This window comes from Convolutriloba macropyga, chromosome 10 (assembly GCF_964194025.1).
Source record: "Convolutriloba macropyga chromosome 10, txConMacr16.3, whole genome shotgun sequence".
Taxonomy (NCBI): Eukaryota; Metazoa; Xenacoelomorpha; order Acoela; family Convolutidae; genus Convolutriloba; species Convolutriloba macropyga.
In genome coordinates this window covers 9,047,678-9,062,997 of record NC_134477.1, presented here as the reverse complement: position 1 = coordinate 9,062,997, position 15,320 = coordinate 9,047,678, and the positions used below count along the sequence as shown (strand labels likewise).

At 34.1% G+C, this 15,320-nt stretch overlaps 3 protein-coding genes across 3 annotated transcripts in view; all 3 read left to right on the top strand.

The window, feature by feature from the left end:
• Positions 1 to 15,320, top strand: part of LOC142347905 (uncharacterized) — a 522,468-nt gene that overhangs the window by 498,731 nt on the left and 8,417 nt on the right. The gene's annotated exons all lie outside the window — the stretch shown is intronic.
• LOC142348263 (uncharacterized) lies at positions 1,189 to 9,072 on the top strand. The gene is made up of 4 exons (XM_075399560.1): positions 1,189 to 1,659; positions 5,135 to 5,247; positions 5,670 to 5,819; positions 8,643 to 9,072. Exons 1-4 carry the CDS (start codon positions 1,209 to 1,211, stop codon positions 8,979 to 8,981), a joined length of 1,053 nt encoding a protein of 350 aa, XP_075255675.1. The 5' UTR covers positions 1,189 to 1,208; the 3' UTR covers positions 8,982 to 9,072.
• LOC142348262 (uncharacterized) lies at positions 11,145 to 15,204 on the top strand. Its single transcript, XM_075399558.1, has 2 exons — positions 11,145 to 12,642; positions 14,887 to 15,204. The coding sequence occupies exons 1-2, from the start codon at positions 11,203 to 11,205 to the stop codon at positions 15,037 to 15,039; spliced, it is 1,593 nt and encodes a 530-aa protein (XP_075255673.1). The 5' UTR covers positions 11,145 to 11,202; the 3' UTR covers positions 15,040 to 15,204.

The window sequence follows — 15,320 nt, the reverse complement described above, 5'->3', positions numbered from 1 at the left end:
AAGTCATTGAGGCTTCTTTTTACTCAATTAGTTCATCCTACTTTTTGTACAACTAATGTTCGCATTCATACAGGTTGATATACATAGCTGATAAGATTTTTAGGAGCTTAAAAAGGTGCTATACATAAAATGTTTTTGTTTAGCCAATATTTGTATCGTTTTTGAAACATCAAATATACGTGATTTTTGTCCCTTTTAGACCTGATTACACCAGGCAACCTGAGCGTGCCTAAACTGTCAAAGTTTTTCGATTCTAGATTTTTAAAATCTGTTTACACAAAAAAATATATCACAAAAACTCCTTAACAACTAGTGCAGCTTGCATCTTCAAATACAAAACAGCGGCAATCTAACTGGTCATCATTTATTCAGTCAATTATACTATCTTACGTCATGTACTCTGTAGGTCCCTATTTATCGTGGAAAATTCGAAAAATATGTTCAAAAATACGTTGAATTTCAAACAACTCAAACCCAGGAATTCAGACAAAAAAATGCTGTTTATAGTGGGTGCCCAAAAGTACCCTTGAATGAGGTAGAAAGAGAACAGGAAATAGTTTCGTTTTTCGGAAATTTTAATTGAATTGGAATTGTTATTAAGGAATAAACCCGGGTTCAATTTGGTTTTATTTTTAACTTAATTTTAAATCTAAATACTATTTGTACCTTCAACTTGATTTCCAGCACAGACATTCTTAATGTTTTATGAGAGGTTGAAATAATGGTACGTATGTTAGTCTGAGATTTTGTAAGATATAATTAGAAAAGTCGAACATTGTTTTTTTAATCAAATTTCTGGGAACAATAAACAGCAAAATACTGAATTTGGTGACGCGATCGCTGTTGTTTGTTCGAGGAGGAGTCTCTTGATCAACTGTGTTGCCTTTGAAGTAGTTTAGTGTGCATGTTTTCGGTAGATATGCTTCTTATTCTCTATCTTTTTTTATGTCTAATAATAATTATAAGATGTTAATGTCAATATTCTCCTGTCGGTATTTTTTTTAGTTGTTTTGTAATTTGAATGATTTAATGTTCTATCTATATGATAATTACTAGTGAGTTTTTCGTAACTTGAGTTTAAATCTTTTTGTCTTTCAACGAGCTTTAAAAATATTCCGTTATTATTTTGATCTGGTTGCATTAGCTGGCGTGATATCCTGACAATCCAACTTTTTCTTATTTTAGATTTTTGTGCTTTTTGTTTTCAAATGGACGTTTTAATTGACGACCTTCGTGTCCTCGGATTTGCCGATTCTTCAATGAACTCAAGAAGTTTTGAAGTTCGCAATGTGAAGCTATTTGAAAAAATTATTCACTTTTTGATCACGGCAATAAGCCCAGAAAGTATCCAAACATGGCCTGTGATGTACAGAAATGACGAACTTCCTTTCCGAAAAGAAGTTGTAAATTATTTCAAATGTCTTAACGATCCGAATTTACCAGCAGCTGAAGTTAGTATTCTTGTCTCGAATTCCAGCGGGCCGAAATGTGTGGACTTTCTGGTTAAGTTTGCCAAATATGTTCTGGAGGAGAAAATCAAAGAATTAGATTCTTCTTGCATTGAGCCGGTCTTTGATACTGGGTCGAGTAGTGCTATTGCAGAGGAGAAATTGAAGATTTTGAGTCAATTCTATGAAAACGAGACTTTATCGAAAGTAGGTAAGTGCAACCATCTAAAAAGATCCGTTTTGTAAGTTAAATCAACGGAAGAAATAATTTAAAAAACAATCAAAACATTGCACATTGTATAGTCATTTTGAGCCCTTTCGGGGCCTTTTGTGACAACAATCCGCCGCATATTTTCACTTTACGTTATTTGTTCACGGTGAAAAACAGATAATTTCCTCGAGGAACCAAATGCTGCAATCAAATTGTTTTTGAAGCTAATTAAGGAAACTTGTTTCAAGTTAAAATAAAAAAATTTATCCAAATCAAAATGTTACGTCAATAAAATTAATTTATCATTATATAAGCATTTGGGGAGACTGGGAAAAGACAGGGAACAGGGCTATAGAGCCCTCAAAGTGCCTACCTTAAGAACTATTAATTCATGAAAGCAAACACTCCCAAAATTTGATATCAAATAGAAAAAACGCAGTTTTCTACTTAGTTTCTTTTAAATTTATTTTTAAGGTATTGTAGAAAAGAAGTTTTTCCAAATTTTGACAAAAATCGAAAAATTTGTGATATCTCGTAACCAGAGGGTGCTGGAGGGGTCAAACATTTAGGCTAATTTCAGGACTGTATTTCGGAGTAGTCTTTTAGCATGCAACCAAGGTTGAAGCTAACTTCAATAATTTTAAATTAAAAATATGTATCTTCTGCAGAATATATATATTTTTTAAATTTACGATAAATCTTAAAATTTGAGTAATATTGAGATCATTAACGTTGAGGGGTAGAACACTATTTGTGCTCAATATATTGTAAAACTTTGTAGCTCCACGCATAATTCAATTTCGTGCAATGCTTCCTCTAATAATGGTTCGGCAAGAGGCTAAGTTTTAGCTAGTCGTGTTATCTCTGTTGGACCAAATTTAAATATATTTTGTAAATATTGCTGACAATGGGCTCCAATAGCTGATCGTAGCACAAAGACTCTCCAGAACTCTCAAACATATATATATATATATATATATATATATATATATATATATATATATATATATATGCAACCCAAATATGGACATTATCTCATTATCTTAAAATATCCCAGTTTTTCGTTTTTGGAAAAAATGAGCTTCAATTTTTTTTGCTAAATATAGATAAATTCTAGTGCCGAATAATTGCAACAACCTTATACTAAAAAGCCACTAAAAAGCCATTATGGAAATCGGACTGAAATTACTCAGAAAATTGTTCTCTTGGTACATAATATATTAACTTAAAAACTATACCACTCTGCTTTCCAAGTCTTAATTTAATAAAAATCAATGTGAGATTGATAGGATGATTTATTATCCACAAATACGACAAGATACTTACATACAGGTTTGGTTTTTTTAAGCGATTCACCTAAACTATAGTTGCAATTCGAAGCGCTCTTGTTGCCTATGTACATTTGAACAGTTTTTTCCACATTTAACCCAAGTCTGTTTGCATTAAGCCAATCATTAAGTAACACACGTCAGCCCCAATGTCCTTTGCTTGAATATTTAAGGCTGTAAGAATTTTGTATCGCCTGCGAACAGTTAAAGTTCCAAAGTTTTTCATAATCAGGGCAGATTTTTTCTGTACAGAAGAAATGACAGAAATAAAAAACCAAGATTAGATCCCTGAGGAGCTCCAAATTTGATTCTAATTCATTCTGACGACGCACCATTTACTTTTGAGCGTTGTAAATGATTATAAGGACAAAAATTGTAACCATCTTAAGCAGCTGCTTCTTAAGCCAAGTTTTTCGGTTTTCTAAAGAAGCACGCTATGATCAGGTGTTTTGAAGGCTTTCATCAAATCGATAAAGACACTAAAGTTATTACTGCCTTTTGAGAATCTCATTTTTTTTCAGTTAATTCAACCAAAGCATCCATCGTGCTGTGTTTTGTTCGGAACCCAAATTGTTTCGAATACAGAAGGGAGAAGTATTCTAGATAATTTTACTTTCTGTTGTACATGGTTCAATTAATTTACTCCAAACAGTGAGTCAAGGGATAGGTCAATAATTGTTGATATGTTTTTGGTGTTTCTTTACAGAGAAGAATAACCTTGGCCCTTTTAAAACATCTAGAAAGACACTTCCGTGAATGAACGATTTATCAAATGCCGAACAACTTCAGATACTTCATGCTTGGAATTTCTCACAATTACATCTTTATATAGCCGTCTGCCGAAGAACTTTTTTTTCCCGATTTTCAAATATTTCTATTTTTAGTTCTGTCACTTTGCTAAACCACGTAGATTTTTCAGCATCTTTAATTTTGTAAGGTTTGACATTTAGCATGGATTTTGTTAAATTTTCAGCGATGTTCGGGAAATGCAGGTTGAATGTTTTTGCAATATCTAAATTAAACTTACCAGGCGATGAAATTGCTTAGTTGTCTAGCATTGGAATGTTCAGCGTAGCTTTACCATCATGATCATTGAGTAATTTTTAAGTTTGCCACGAGTCTTCAATGCATGACTTGAACTTGCTCCGATAAAACAACTTTTTTGCATTCTGGACACGATTTTCAAACAATTTTCGAAATTCTCGAAGTTTTTATCATTTACAAGGATTATTTTGATTTTTTCCCACTGTTTATGAGATTTGTTTCTCTGAATCTTTTTGAGATTATTATCAGACCTGTTTGGTTTTAACTTTAAACTTATCTTTGGAACAATCTTTGATAGGTGCAAGTGGTTCAAGATTTTCTTGAAACTGAGTCAAATTTCTCGTATGAGGATTCAATTTTTTGGGATTTGATTCTTTGAATAAGGTTTCTACGCATGGCGTTTTTCAAACATTGAGGATATCTTTTCAGAACTGAAGGCTTTTTGACGAAGGAAGCATCTCTAAAAAAGATGCAACCTTTCATTTTTCCATTTAATCATAATAGGATGATTGTCGGATATTGTCTCCGGATTCAAAATATATGTATTTGGCTCAACTATATTTGGGTAAATGAAATAGTCAATGCAAGGAGTTGTTTGAAATTCTAGTAGGGGAATGAGGTTCAATTGCAAAATCATTGGAAGCAATTGTTTAAATAGTTCTTAGTACGAAAATTATTTTCCAATGTGTTGATATTAAAATCTCAACAAATAAGGGTTGGCAGGTCGGGCTTTGTATTTTCCTCTAGAAAAGAGTCAAGAATGTCTAAAAAAAACTTTTTTTGTTAGTTCTGGGTTTATTGTAAATGACCTCTTTATTAAACTTATAGTTGTTATAGCCTATATACGTTCTGTTTCGCTCACAATTTTTCATATTCTGGCTGAAAAAAACTTTGTCTTCATTAATTTGTCAGTTCTTCATGGTGGTTGATGAAATACAACGGGATGTTATAAAAGTTTTTATAACTTTTAATCCCGGGATATTCTTATTTTCTATTGAAAGTGTTAGTGCAATTAGAATATCTATTTTTTTATTCACTTTTTGTCTATTTGTTGGCCGTCGAGAGGGAGGAGAATAAATCCAAGGTTTTTGTGAATTTTTCAGGCTTCTTCGAATCAGAAACTGCAAAGTGTGAGGCGTACTATCAACAACTGTTGGCTGAGAACAAGCGGTTGAACAAACAACTTGATCAAACCAGAAAAGAAATTAGCAAGAAGGCAAGATTTTGCTTTGTAGTGAGACCTTTACATTCCACGTCTAAGTTTGCTTTCCCCGAGTCTTTAAACTCCCATGTTAGGAAATGCAAGTTTTGACGCGTTAGGTGCTCATTTTTTGTGGAATGGTTAGTTTTCAAGTTGTTAGGTTCTAGTACTAATGTTGATTAAGCAAGCTTTTACTAGGTAATGTCCCGCTGACGTTCTATTGTAAACACGTTGTAACGCTGGACATAAAAACAATCTTCTTGTAGATGATGTATAACGTCCATTTGGTGGGGTGATTGATATCCGGTAAACTTATTTTTTTTATTGTAGGCGAATATTTTTTGTTTGGTGGATATTGGCCAGGTTGTTATTTCAGAATTCTCAGATATGACTTCACTAATATTTTTTTTATAGTTTGATCCATTTTAATTTTTTAGGGAGCTGATGTTCACGTGCAGTTTGATTCTGAAGAACTGAATGAATTGAGCGGGAATTTGGAAGAGTGTCTGTCCATATTAGGACAGACAGAGGCATATGTACAGTCAGTGAATTACACTCTCAATAAACAGAGCAAATCAAATGGAAGTGTAAGTCTTAACAATGGTCCGACAGTCAGTGCCTAACTCTTGTATACCAACACAAGCTCAAATGAACATTTTTTCCCGAAGTTCTCAAATTAGATTTGCACATCAGTCAGTTTTATACCAGGACATTCAGGTCATTTCTGTTACTATTTCGGACGGTAAAAAAATATTTCGGAAAAGATAATTAGGCTGACATATTCGCTCAACTAGACGACCAATTGTGTTTTGAAAAACTTTGCAATTCCGATCTAATTAAGGTGGGACCGTCGATGTCATACTTAAGAATTTAGGGTCCTCTTGATGAAATTATGCGAAATGATGTAAGTAGGATAAAAAGGGGTTTAAAAAATAATGGAACTTGGTTCTGTTACAGCTTGTTTTGAGTGCCACGGAGGCAGTATTATAAGATTTTGTTTGTCCTGATTACAACTAACAAAAACAAGGAGGCTCGATAGTATCGAAATTATCAGTTGACTATCATGTTTCAACTTCTCTCTTCCACGTTGTATGACAAACTTCCTCAATATAGACCAGAAAAGACTTGAAAAATATTTTATCAACTATTATACCTAATTTGGTTATCAACTGTTATACCTATCAGAGCGCACTTTAGGTGCGCTCTGATAATTATTACTGATAATTATTTTTAGGTCTAACGCAGTAATTTTATTTTTAAAAATGCAGCAGCTGAAAATGCATGTTCTGGCTGCAAAATATTTCTTTCAAAACACAGTATTGTGGAACCACTCGACTATAGAACTCCTTTGAAAACAAAATACCCTCAAAATAGATGAGAAATTGTATTTTAGAGAGATTTTATCGCAAGTTCACTTTCTTTGCTGAGATATTAAATGGTTCGATTGTTGCTGAGATCTGAAAACTGGCAATAAAAAAAGTTATGGAAATTTCACCCGGAAGAATTTTTTACTATGAAATTATTTATGTGGCTGCCTGGACCTAACGCCAAGTCAATTTCAGTACTGGGCAAGTCTAAATCCAAGTCTTATTACTGATTCAGAACTATGAGCATGTCACTTTTTACACTTGGCAGTCTAAATCCAAGTCTGGGCTGAGGCTTGGCAAGTTTAATCCAGGTCTGATTGAAGACGTGGCAATTATAAATCCAAGTCTGATTTAAGACTTAAAAATTCTAAATCCAAGTCTCGGCAAGCCGAAATTAGCCAAAAACGTCGAAAATAGCCGGGGAAACGACAAAAATAGCCAAAAAAACGTCTAAATTAGCCGAAAAACGTCTAAAATAGCCGGGGAAACGTCGCTTTATAACCATATATAAGACTCTTAATTTGAATCACTGGTTCAAGAAACATCGGCCTGCTAGCAGTGGGCGTGTTGACCCCAGTCGAACCATGTTACCTTGCGCTGGTTCATGAATTTTTTCGTGAAATTAGTACGCAACGGTTTGATTCCTATTAATTTAGTTAGCACACATAATAAGCTCACTTATATCAAAATTTGAGCCAAAACATTTGCTCAACAATAAGTTATAAACGAACGAGCACTTGGCATGACCCATTTTTTCGGGGTACAGAGTCTGAAATCATGAATATTTAGCAAAATACTTAACCACTCGGCGCCAGACCTGGCTCATTAGAACCACCTTGAAATAAGCTTTATAACCATATATATGACTCCTAATGTCGATCAGTGGTTAGCTAAACACCGGTCTGTGAGCAGAGGGCAAGTTGACCCCAGTCGATCCGAGTTAGCTAATGCTCGTTCTATAATAACTAGATATATCACCATAACCCATTGAAAAGTATACTATAACTAACTGAGGGCAGCATTGGCTCCTGAACAAGCTGATATTGGGGCACAACAAAGTTCATTTGGCCAGTTATTTGACTGTTTTGGCTGGAATTGTCTTCCTCTGGGTCAACTTCTCCTCTTATATTTGTAACATTTTTCTATGCTGTATCACAATTGGATCGAATGAGAGGGCCTCGGTTTAACATGGGCACCCTCACGGTGCTTCCTTTTTTAAGGATTTTGCCCGGAGTGAGGTTGTTGGACATTTGTCAAATCTGAAAAATCACGAAATGCCCAATTTGACCTTCCCGGGTGCCCTGGCATCAGATGGAATGAGTTGGCGTCAGTCTGCATCAGTTTTCAGGGGCCCCGAGAAAGTGTCTAGAATTAAATGCAAAAATCGTGGCACTTTGCGAATTTTTTTTGAATTCAAAATTTTCACTCGAAATTTTTTGGAAAGTTGGTTTTGACTTGGGAATCAACTTCCAATTGTTATCCAAGTCTTGGTTAAGACTTGCCAGACTTGAAAGACTTGTATTTAGACTTGCCCAGTATTGGGAAACGAAATAAGACTTGGAATTAGGCTTGAACAGTACTGATATATACTTGGAGTTCGGTCCGGGTGTGAAACGTGTTATAGTTTTGATTTCACCAGCTTTAAGTTTGTATAGGTGTAGTAAGGCAAATTATCTAAAATGCTTGCTCTTTTTGTTTGTGATACATATTTTTTTCAGTTTTAACTTATTTTCGCCTATTTGCGCAATCTATTCACAGCTCATTTTTCTATTTTGTCACAAAATTTCAAGTTTGAAGATCTCTACTGATGCTCATTGTTTCATTGAACTTAGAAAATAAATTTGAGTTGCATTTTTGTCGACAACGTCAGAAAAAGAAGAGGGATTTTGTAACGATTGAAGTTTGCTTATTTTTTGCTGTCTTTCTTCTTTTTTGCAGTCTTAATACGTTACCAATTGCTCTCAAACGAAGTTATATTAGCCCTGTCGGTCTTTTTTATGTGATTTTTCATGAAGTTATAGCATTCTAAAAATCTGCTTTCAGGAACTGCAGGGAATCAGCGCCAATGATCTCAACGTACAAGTTCCGACATCACTCAACTCATTTTTACAGCATGAACAAAATAGAAGAATTACTGAACAACCGTTATACGAAGCTGAGAAACTCAATTTGAAAACGCTGGCGTCCTTAGCAAATTTATCTCTCGAGGTCTACCAAGAAGAGAGACCGCAAATTAGAATTCCACGCAATGAATTGATGGCAACTTCGAGCAGTCGAAGTTCAGTTGAGAACTTGGAGGCGTTAAAAGAGCAGCTTGATCAGTTGATGATTTCAGTGGATACACAAATGTCTGTTTTATCGTCTCAGTTGCACGGAAGTTAAGATGAAAAATGAGCTATTTTGTAAAAGTTGTGTGTGATTCACTTTTTGATTGTTTAATTGTTGGTTGAAAAAAATATAATTTGGATAACGGTTGTTTTCAGTTTGTTACTTTTCCTAATAGGCTGGAATTTCCAATGCAAAAGTTTTGCTTGCTGTTTAAAAGAAAAGTGATGATTTTGCTAAAGATAAAAACTATTGATATTTTTGAGATGAACGGGATCCGAAATTGTTCTCATTAATTTGTACATAGATTTTTGCAGGCTGTTGAGAGTTGGTAAAAGTTATGGCAGGTAGAATGGGACGAAAAATAGCAATAGGGTTGCGATATTGCATTTTCAAAGAGAATTTTAACATATATAATCTGGTGATAATTATAATTAAGCTCTTAACTTCGCCTGGAATTCATAGTGTTTTTTAGTATAATGTGTTGTTTGAGCGCGTTGTCGTACACGATACAAATATCTTTAACAACCGGCCGACGCTAATGCCAGTGCTGTTTTCAGCTGTTTCCAATTTATATGCAATTTTTTGATAACCCTTTCAAAACATCAGGGCTGAACTCAACAGAGGGCCTCCATCTGTTTTTTTAGCCATTTTTCTCTAACCGGAAACTTAATTGATATGTGTGACGTCTGTTTTGTTGTTCCAGTCTTACAAATTTACGTGAGCATGAGGAACGTTACGCTATCCCGAATTTTTTGTCGAGCAAGTTTTGTCCGATCGGTAGGTTATGGAAAAGTACAAAAATGATATCATTGAGTTCTTGAAAAATTACTCGATCCTTGAAAGGACCTCAATTTTTTTTCTTCAAAAGACCTCCTCACGGTAAACACTAATTTATCACTTCACTGATGTTCTGCTTGCAAGGTCGGTCAATCTGCAATTACAATTAATGCAATACTGTTATTTTGCCTAATAATGAATTAAGCGGAGTCAGATATTTCGCTGTGTTTATGTTCTCAATTGATTAGACCATCAGGCTTTCGCCAGTCCTTAATGAATTGTGGTCTAACGCATAGGTTTCGTCTTAGAGTGGTTTTTATTATAAGCCATAATTAATTGCTGTCGAACAAAGTTGCTTTGACTGCTCAAGTGACTTTTTCACTCTTTCGTTCTTCATTTTTCAGTGATGTCTATTGTTCTTACTCTGAAGTAAAGCTTGTTGCTAATTTAATATTAAGGGATTAACTTGCTAATCCCCTCGTGTGAACAGCTTGGGTATCATGCTGTGAGGTGCATTTTTGAAAAGTCGTACGTAACTGTAAATGAGTCATCCTAAATTATTATTGAAGGATTATCTTGCTAATCCCCTTCGTGTGAACAGCTTGGGTATCATGCTGTGAGGAGGTACATCTTTGGAAATTGGAGGGTAGGAGGCTATGCCTAATGTTAATACATAGGTACTTCCTTTTACCCCCCCCCCCACTCTTGCTTAACTATTACTACTCAGGTAGAATGGGACGAAAAATAGCAATTGGGTTGCGATATTGCATTTTTAAAGAGAATTTTAACATATATAATCTGGTGATAATTATAATTAAGCTCTTAACTTCACCTGGAATTCATAGTTTTTATTGAGCATGATGTGTTGTTTGAGCGCGTTGTCGTACACGATACAAATATCTTTAGTTGGCAGACACTAATGCATGTGCTGTGTACAGCTGCAATTTTTTTAAAATAACCCTTTCAAAATTTCAGGACTGAATTGAACACCGAGCCTTTGTCTGTTTTTTAGCTATTTTTTTTCTTTTAATCGGCAACTTAATTGGTATGCGTGACGTCTGTTTTCTTGTTCCAGTCTTACAAATTTACGTGAGCATGAGGAAAGTTACGCTATCCCGACTTTTTTTGTCGAGCCAGTTTTGTCCGATTGTTAGGTCATGGAAAGGTAGAAAATGATATCATTGAGTTCTTGAAAAATTACTCGATCCTTGAAAAGACTTCAAAATTTTTTCTTCAAAAGACCTCCTCACGGCAAGCACTAATTTATCACTTCACTGATGTTCTGCTTGCAAGGTCGGTCAATCTGCAATTACAATTAATGCAATACTGTTATTTTGCCTAATAATGAATTAAACTGAGTCGGATATTTCGCTGTTTTTGTACTCAATTGATTTGACCATCAGGCTTTCACCAGTAATGAATTGTGGTATCACACAGGTTTCGTCTTGAGTGGTTTTTATTATGAGCCATAATTATAGTTTTTTTCAGTTTGTAGATCATGATATTCAAGAAAAAGTCTGTGAGAACTGAACTGTTCAAGCTTCCCCCGCATTTAATACAGAAAATCTGCCAAATTTTGATCAACTGTCAGTTCAATGACGGTAACTACTTGGAACAGACATTCTCAAAGAGCTCAAAAGATATCATTAATTTACTACTAACTTGTAAATATCTCCACTCAGTTATAACAGAGTCGAGCTTATCTTTTTCTCTGAAACTCCAAATCAAAGGTGCATCTTCAAATAATACTCCGAATTTTGTGAAATATTTAGAATTCATCACTTCAAATTATCAATGGAAGTTTGACAAGCTAATATTATCGGTCATCAATTATAATTACTTAAGTTATAACTACAATGAAGCTTTTGAATTGTTATCATTGGAACCGTTTACTGAGAATTTACGAAGGCTATCGATACAAATTATTCTAGGCGATGCTTCATACAAACAAGATTGGTTACAAAGACTGCTGCGCGAAGTTCCCCTAGTTGGGCCGAATACTGATATTGAGTTATTTGTTGCCGCTGGTAAAGTTGACGAATATACTGACTGGTTTTTCGAATCGTTTCCCGAACCCAGAATTGTGACCAAGTTTGCATTTTGTCCCGGAATTCGCGAAAATTGTTCCCAAGTTTTGAGCTACTTTCCATATATAAATGAGCTGAATTTATCAGCGTGTGGGTCTTTAAATATCAGCGATTTCAAAGAACTCGTAAATTTACGGAAATTGAAAATTGATAGTTTGCTAGCTGAAAAAATTTCTTTGAGCTCACATCCCGTTTACGAAACTGTTGTGGAGCTGACTTTGAATTATCAGCGCAAAGATGATATTCACAAACTTCCTCTCATTATCGAATATTGCTTCCCAAAATTAGAGTTTCTCTGTTTACATACGGAGAAAATACAGGAAAAGGAATCCCCATTCGGGCTAAGTTTTCAGCTCTTACCCTCGACCTGCATTGCTGTCGAAATCGAATTCAGAATGCTGAAATATTTTTCACACTGCTGTAATATTGAATTTATGAGAGTGTCTGCGCTTTTAAACGAAAGTATTATCGTAGCTTTACCTGAAATTGGTAAACTAAGATGTTCTTTACGAGTTCTGGTTTATGATTGCGCGTATTTACCTTCGGAAGTTAACGATTCTATTATTGAGGTATTAAATAACCAGCCTAGTTTAGAAGCTCTCTGCTTGAGAGGCGGATCGCTAGACAAACATAAAATAAAACCATGGACTCGAGAGAGTTATGACATAGTTATGAATCATAACGTTTCGTATATGATTGTGGGATCCGAAGTGGCTCTGGCAAAGCATTCTCTCAATCAGAGGACTGTGAATTGTTTGAACTATTTGGACTATGTGTGTTTCTGGCGAATTCGACAAAGTCACGACTTAATGACGTATTTGGAATTGAACGAAATTAATTTACCAATAGCGGTGATGATATATTAGCCCAACCTAGATAGTGATTTTTTTTTACAAACGTTGCTTTTTAAACTCCAGTTTTCTTTTTCGGGGTTTATCTTACTTTGTTTACTTCTCTTTTTAAATTCTGATCTACAGTTATTATTCAGCGTATGTTAGCCATGCTTAAATTTTGGTAGTTTTACGCAAAATCACTAATTTAGCAGATGCCAAAGATAGGTAATTTTTAAGTAATTTTCAACATTCTTAAGTTATTTTCAACTGATATTTGATTGCAATGGGTATTTGATTGCAATTCACAGATTTTTTTCTGATTCTGTATCGAGGACATTATTTTGATTATGAATGCACAATTGCAATTTTTTGGAACTTTTTTTGTGAAAGTTGATTTTACAGTATTTACTTACGTTACAGTTGTAGTTGATTCCTTCAATGGTGATGACTTGTCTTTAAATGTAAATGCTCTGCCCCTTAATATTTGTTCCTATATGTTGTTATTTTTTGAAGTCTTCTCACACTATCACAAAAGTGACAGCTCCATTTGGCGTCAGAAAGAAAACCAACTGACCATATCTGAAACTTTGATTGAATACTTGTTTTTAATAGATTCGACAACTTTTCGCGTTTTTTTTTGAATTTTTGAATTTTGCCTGTTTTTGTTAATCTTTATGTAGTCATTATGTTCCTTCTAATTAATGAGAGGTCTAATTGGTTTTCGGTTGAGTTATAATTGAACGTCTTTGCGGCCTTAAGTTGATTTCTACTGTTTTAATGACTTTGATACTAGTAAAATATCTCTAGTGTTTGGATATTTGTTGATAATTGGGATTATTTTTTGAAGTCTTGTGACATTTTTACAATAATGACAGGTCCCGTGGCATTGAAAAGTGGCTCCAAAAAGTTCTAAGTTTTTGACGAAAATTTTATATTTTAGCGGCTTCAAGTACTTCTTTTGCACTTTTTTGAATCTTTGGTTTTGTAAATTTTTGTTCCTTTTGTAGTCTGAAGAACTATCCTGATTATTTTGTAACTTTGTCTCATGAATGACTGGTCCCATGCACTTTTTTTTTGCTGAATATACATTTAACTCTCTGTTGGTTTTTTTAACTGGTTTTTTAATGACTTGAACACTGAGTGTTTTCGAAAAATTTGAATTTTGATACTGAACAATATTTGTAGTTCTTTGTTATCTTTTCAAATTGTCCCTTTATATTTAATTCCCGTTGATGTTCACAAGAGACGCAAGTGAAGAAGTATAATCTCTTCAGTTAATAGCTAGTGATTTTATTGGCTTCAATCCTTCGTGGTTTTGTAAATTATTTGTTATTTTTCATTTATGCCTTTATTTATTGTTTTGTGTTGTCATGAAATCTCACCAATGACGGGTACCATTGGCTGGCTGAGGCGTTATATGTAGATTTCATTTTAAACTGAAAAACTAATAGTTGCTATGACTTTTGAAGGTATTTGGTTTTTAAAATTTGATGGATTTTGAACTTGGCCCCTTTTTTCTTCTTTTTGCTTACGTTTTACCTAGTCCCATTGAAGAGATGTCCCATCTATTTTCTAGCGAAGGACAATTATTGTGAGTTTATCTGATGGTATTTAGATTTTGTTACCAAGTTTTTTAAAAAACAGTTCGAGTTTTTGCTGTTATTGATGTTTTTTCTTTTGTTTTCTTTTGTTGCTAGTCTTTTTCCGTATTCCTTTTTAATAACATCATTAATATTCATAATTGTTTTGGTACGTATCTTTTTGGTGCCACCGTTTATGTCGAGGAATGTTTTTATTCTTTGGTGTTGTGTAATTGCAGTAACTAGATAGCAGTTTTAAAAGTCAATTTTTGGAAGTTTTTGACTATCTGTTAGTTAGGTTTTTAAAAATCATATATTGGTTTTTGTTCGCTTTAAAGTGTTCAAATTAGTATGACTATCAGTGTGAGCAATTCGAGTTTAATTTTGTTTTGTCTGGTGTTTGAAAACAATTTTTTTGACATAAGTCGGTTGTATCTCTGTATTTTTTGATCTTGTTGAGCCGATTTTCTATACTTAACTATTGTTACTTTTCTTCTCCATTTCCACATGTTTAAGTTTTTCATTTTTTCCACAAGTCATTAGTTTTGTTTTCCATGATTTGTAAGCATTTGCGATGATGGCACAAAATGAAACTAAGTTACAAATTGCCTGTTGCTTGATGTTGTTAAGGTTTAAAGTATTGCCGATGCTATATATCATCATCGACTTTTCGATGCTGTAGGAACCGATTGACTATTCAGAAGAAGATGAAGATCAAGATGGATCAACCAGCAAGGAAGAGAAACCAGAAGAGCCGAGGAAAAGCTCGGCCAAAGGGAACAAACCAATCATATCAAAGTCCAGAACTCGCCCAACCAGGTGCTCAATTTTGTAATTTCAGTTTCTGTACTCTCAAACTTTTTATGATGACTTTACTGATTCACGTGGATATTCTATTTTCTAACCAAGATTGCTTTAACAATTTTAATCGGTACTGTAGTGTTAGATTATATAAATTTTCGATATCAACTGAATTTCAATAATTGAATTTTCGAATCAAGTGTTTTGATCAAAAGTTTGGAAGCATGTTAGAAACATTAGCTTTGACAAAGTTCTGGGTATTTTACCACTAAACTTTGGAATTAAAATCAAGACGATTAATTTAACTCATATCGT

Bases quoted from the DNA above. Each gene is read 5' to 3' on its own strand.
- LOC142348263 (XM_075399560.1), top strand. From the start codon at position 1,209: ATGGACGTTTTAATTGACGACCTTCGTGTCCTCGGATTTGCCGATTCT. The intron at 5,248-5,669 runs GCAAGATTTTGC...TTAATTTTTTAG, and splicing joins GAAAAGAAATTAGCAAGAAG to GGAGCTGATGTTCACGTGCA. The intron at 5,820-8,642 runs GTAAGTCTTAAC...ATCTGCTTTCAG, and splicing joins AGAGCAAATCAAATGGAAGT to GAACTGCAGGGAATCAGCGC.
- LOC142348262 (XM_075399558.1), top strand. From the start codon at position 11,203: ATGATATTCAAGAAAAAGTCTGTGAGAACTGAACTGTTCAAGCTTCCC. The intron at 12,643-14,886 runs GTGATGATATAT...TCGATGCTGTAG, and splicing joins AAATTAATTTACCAATAGCG to GAACCGATTGACTATTCAGA.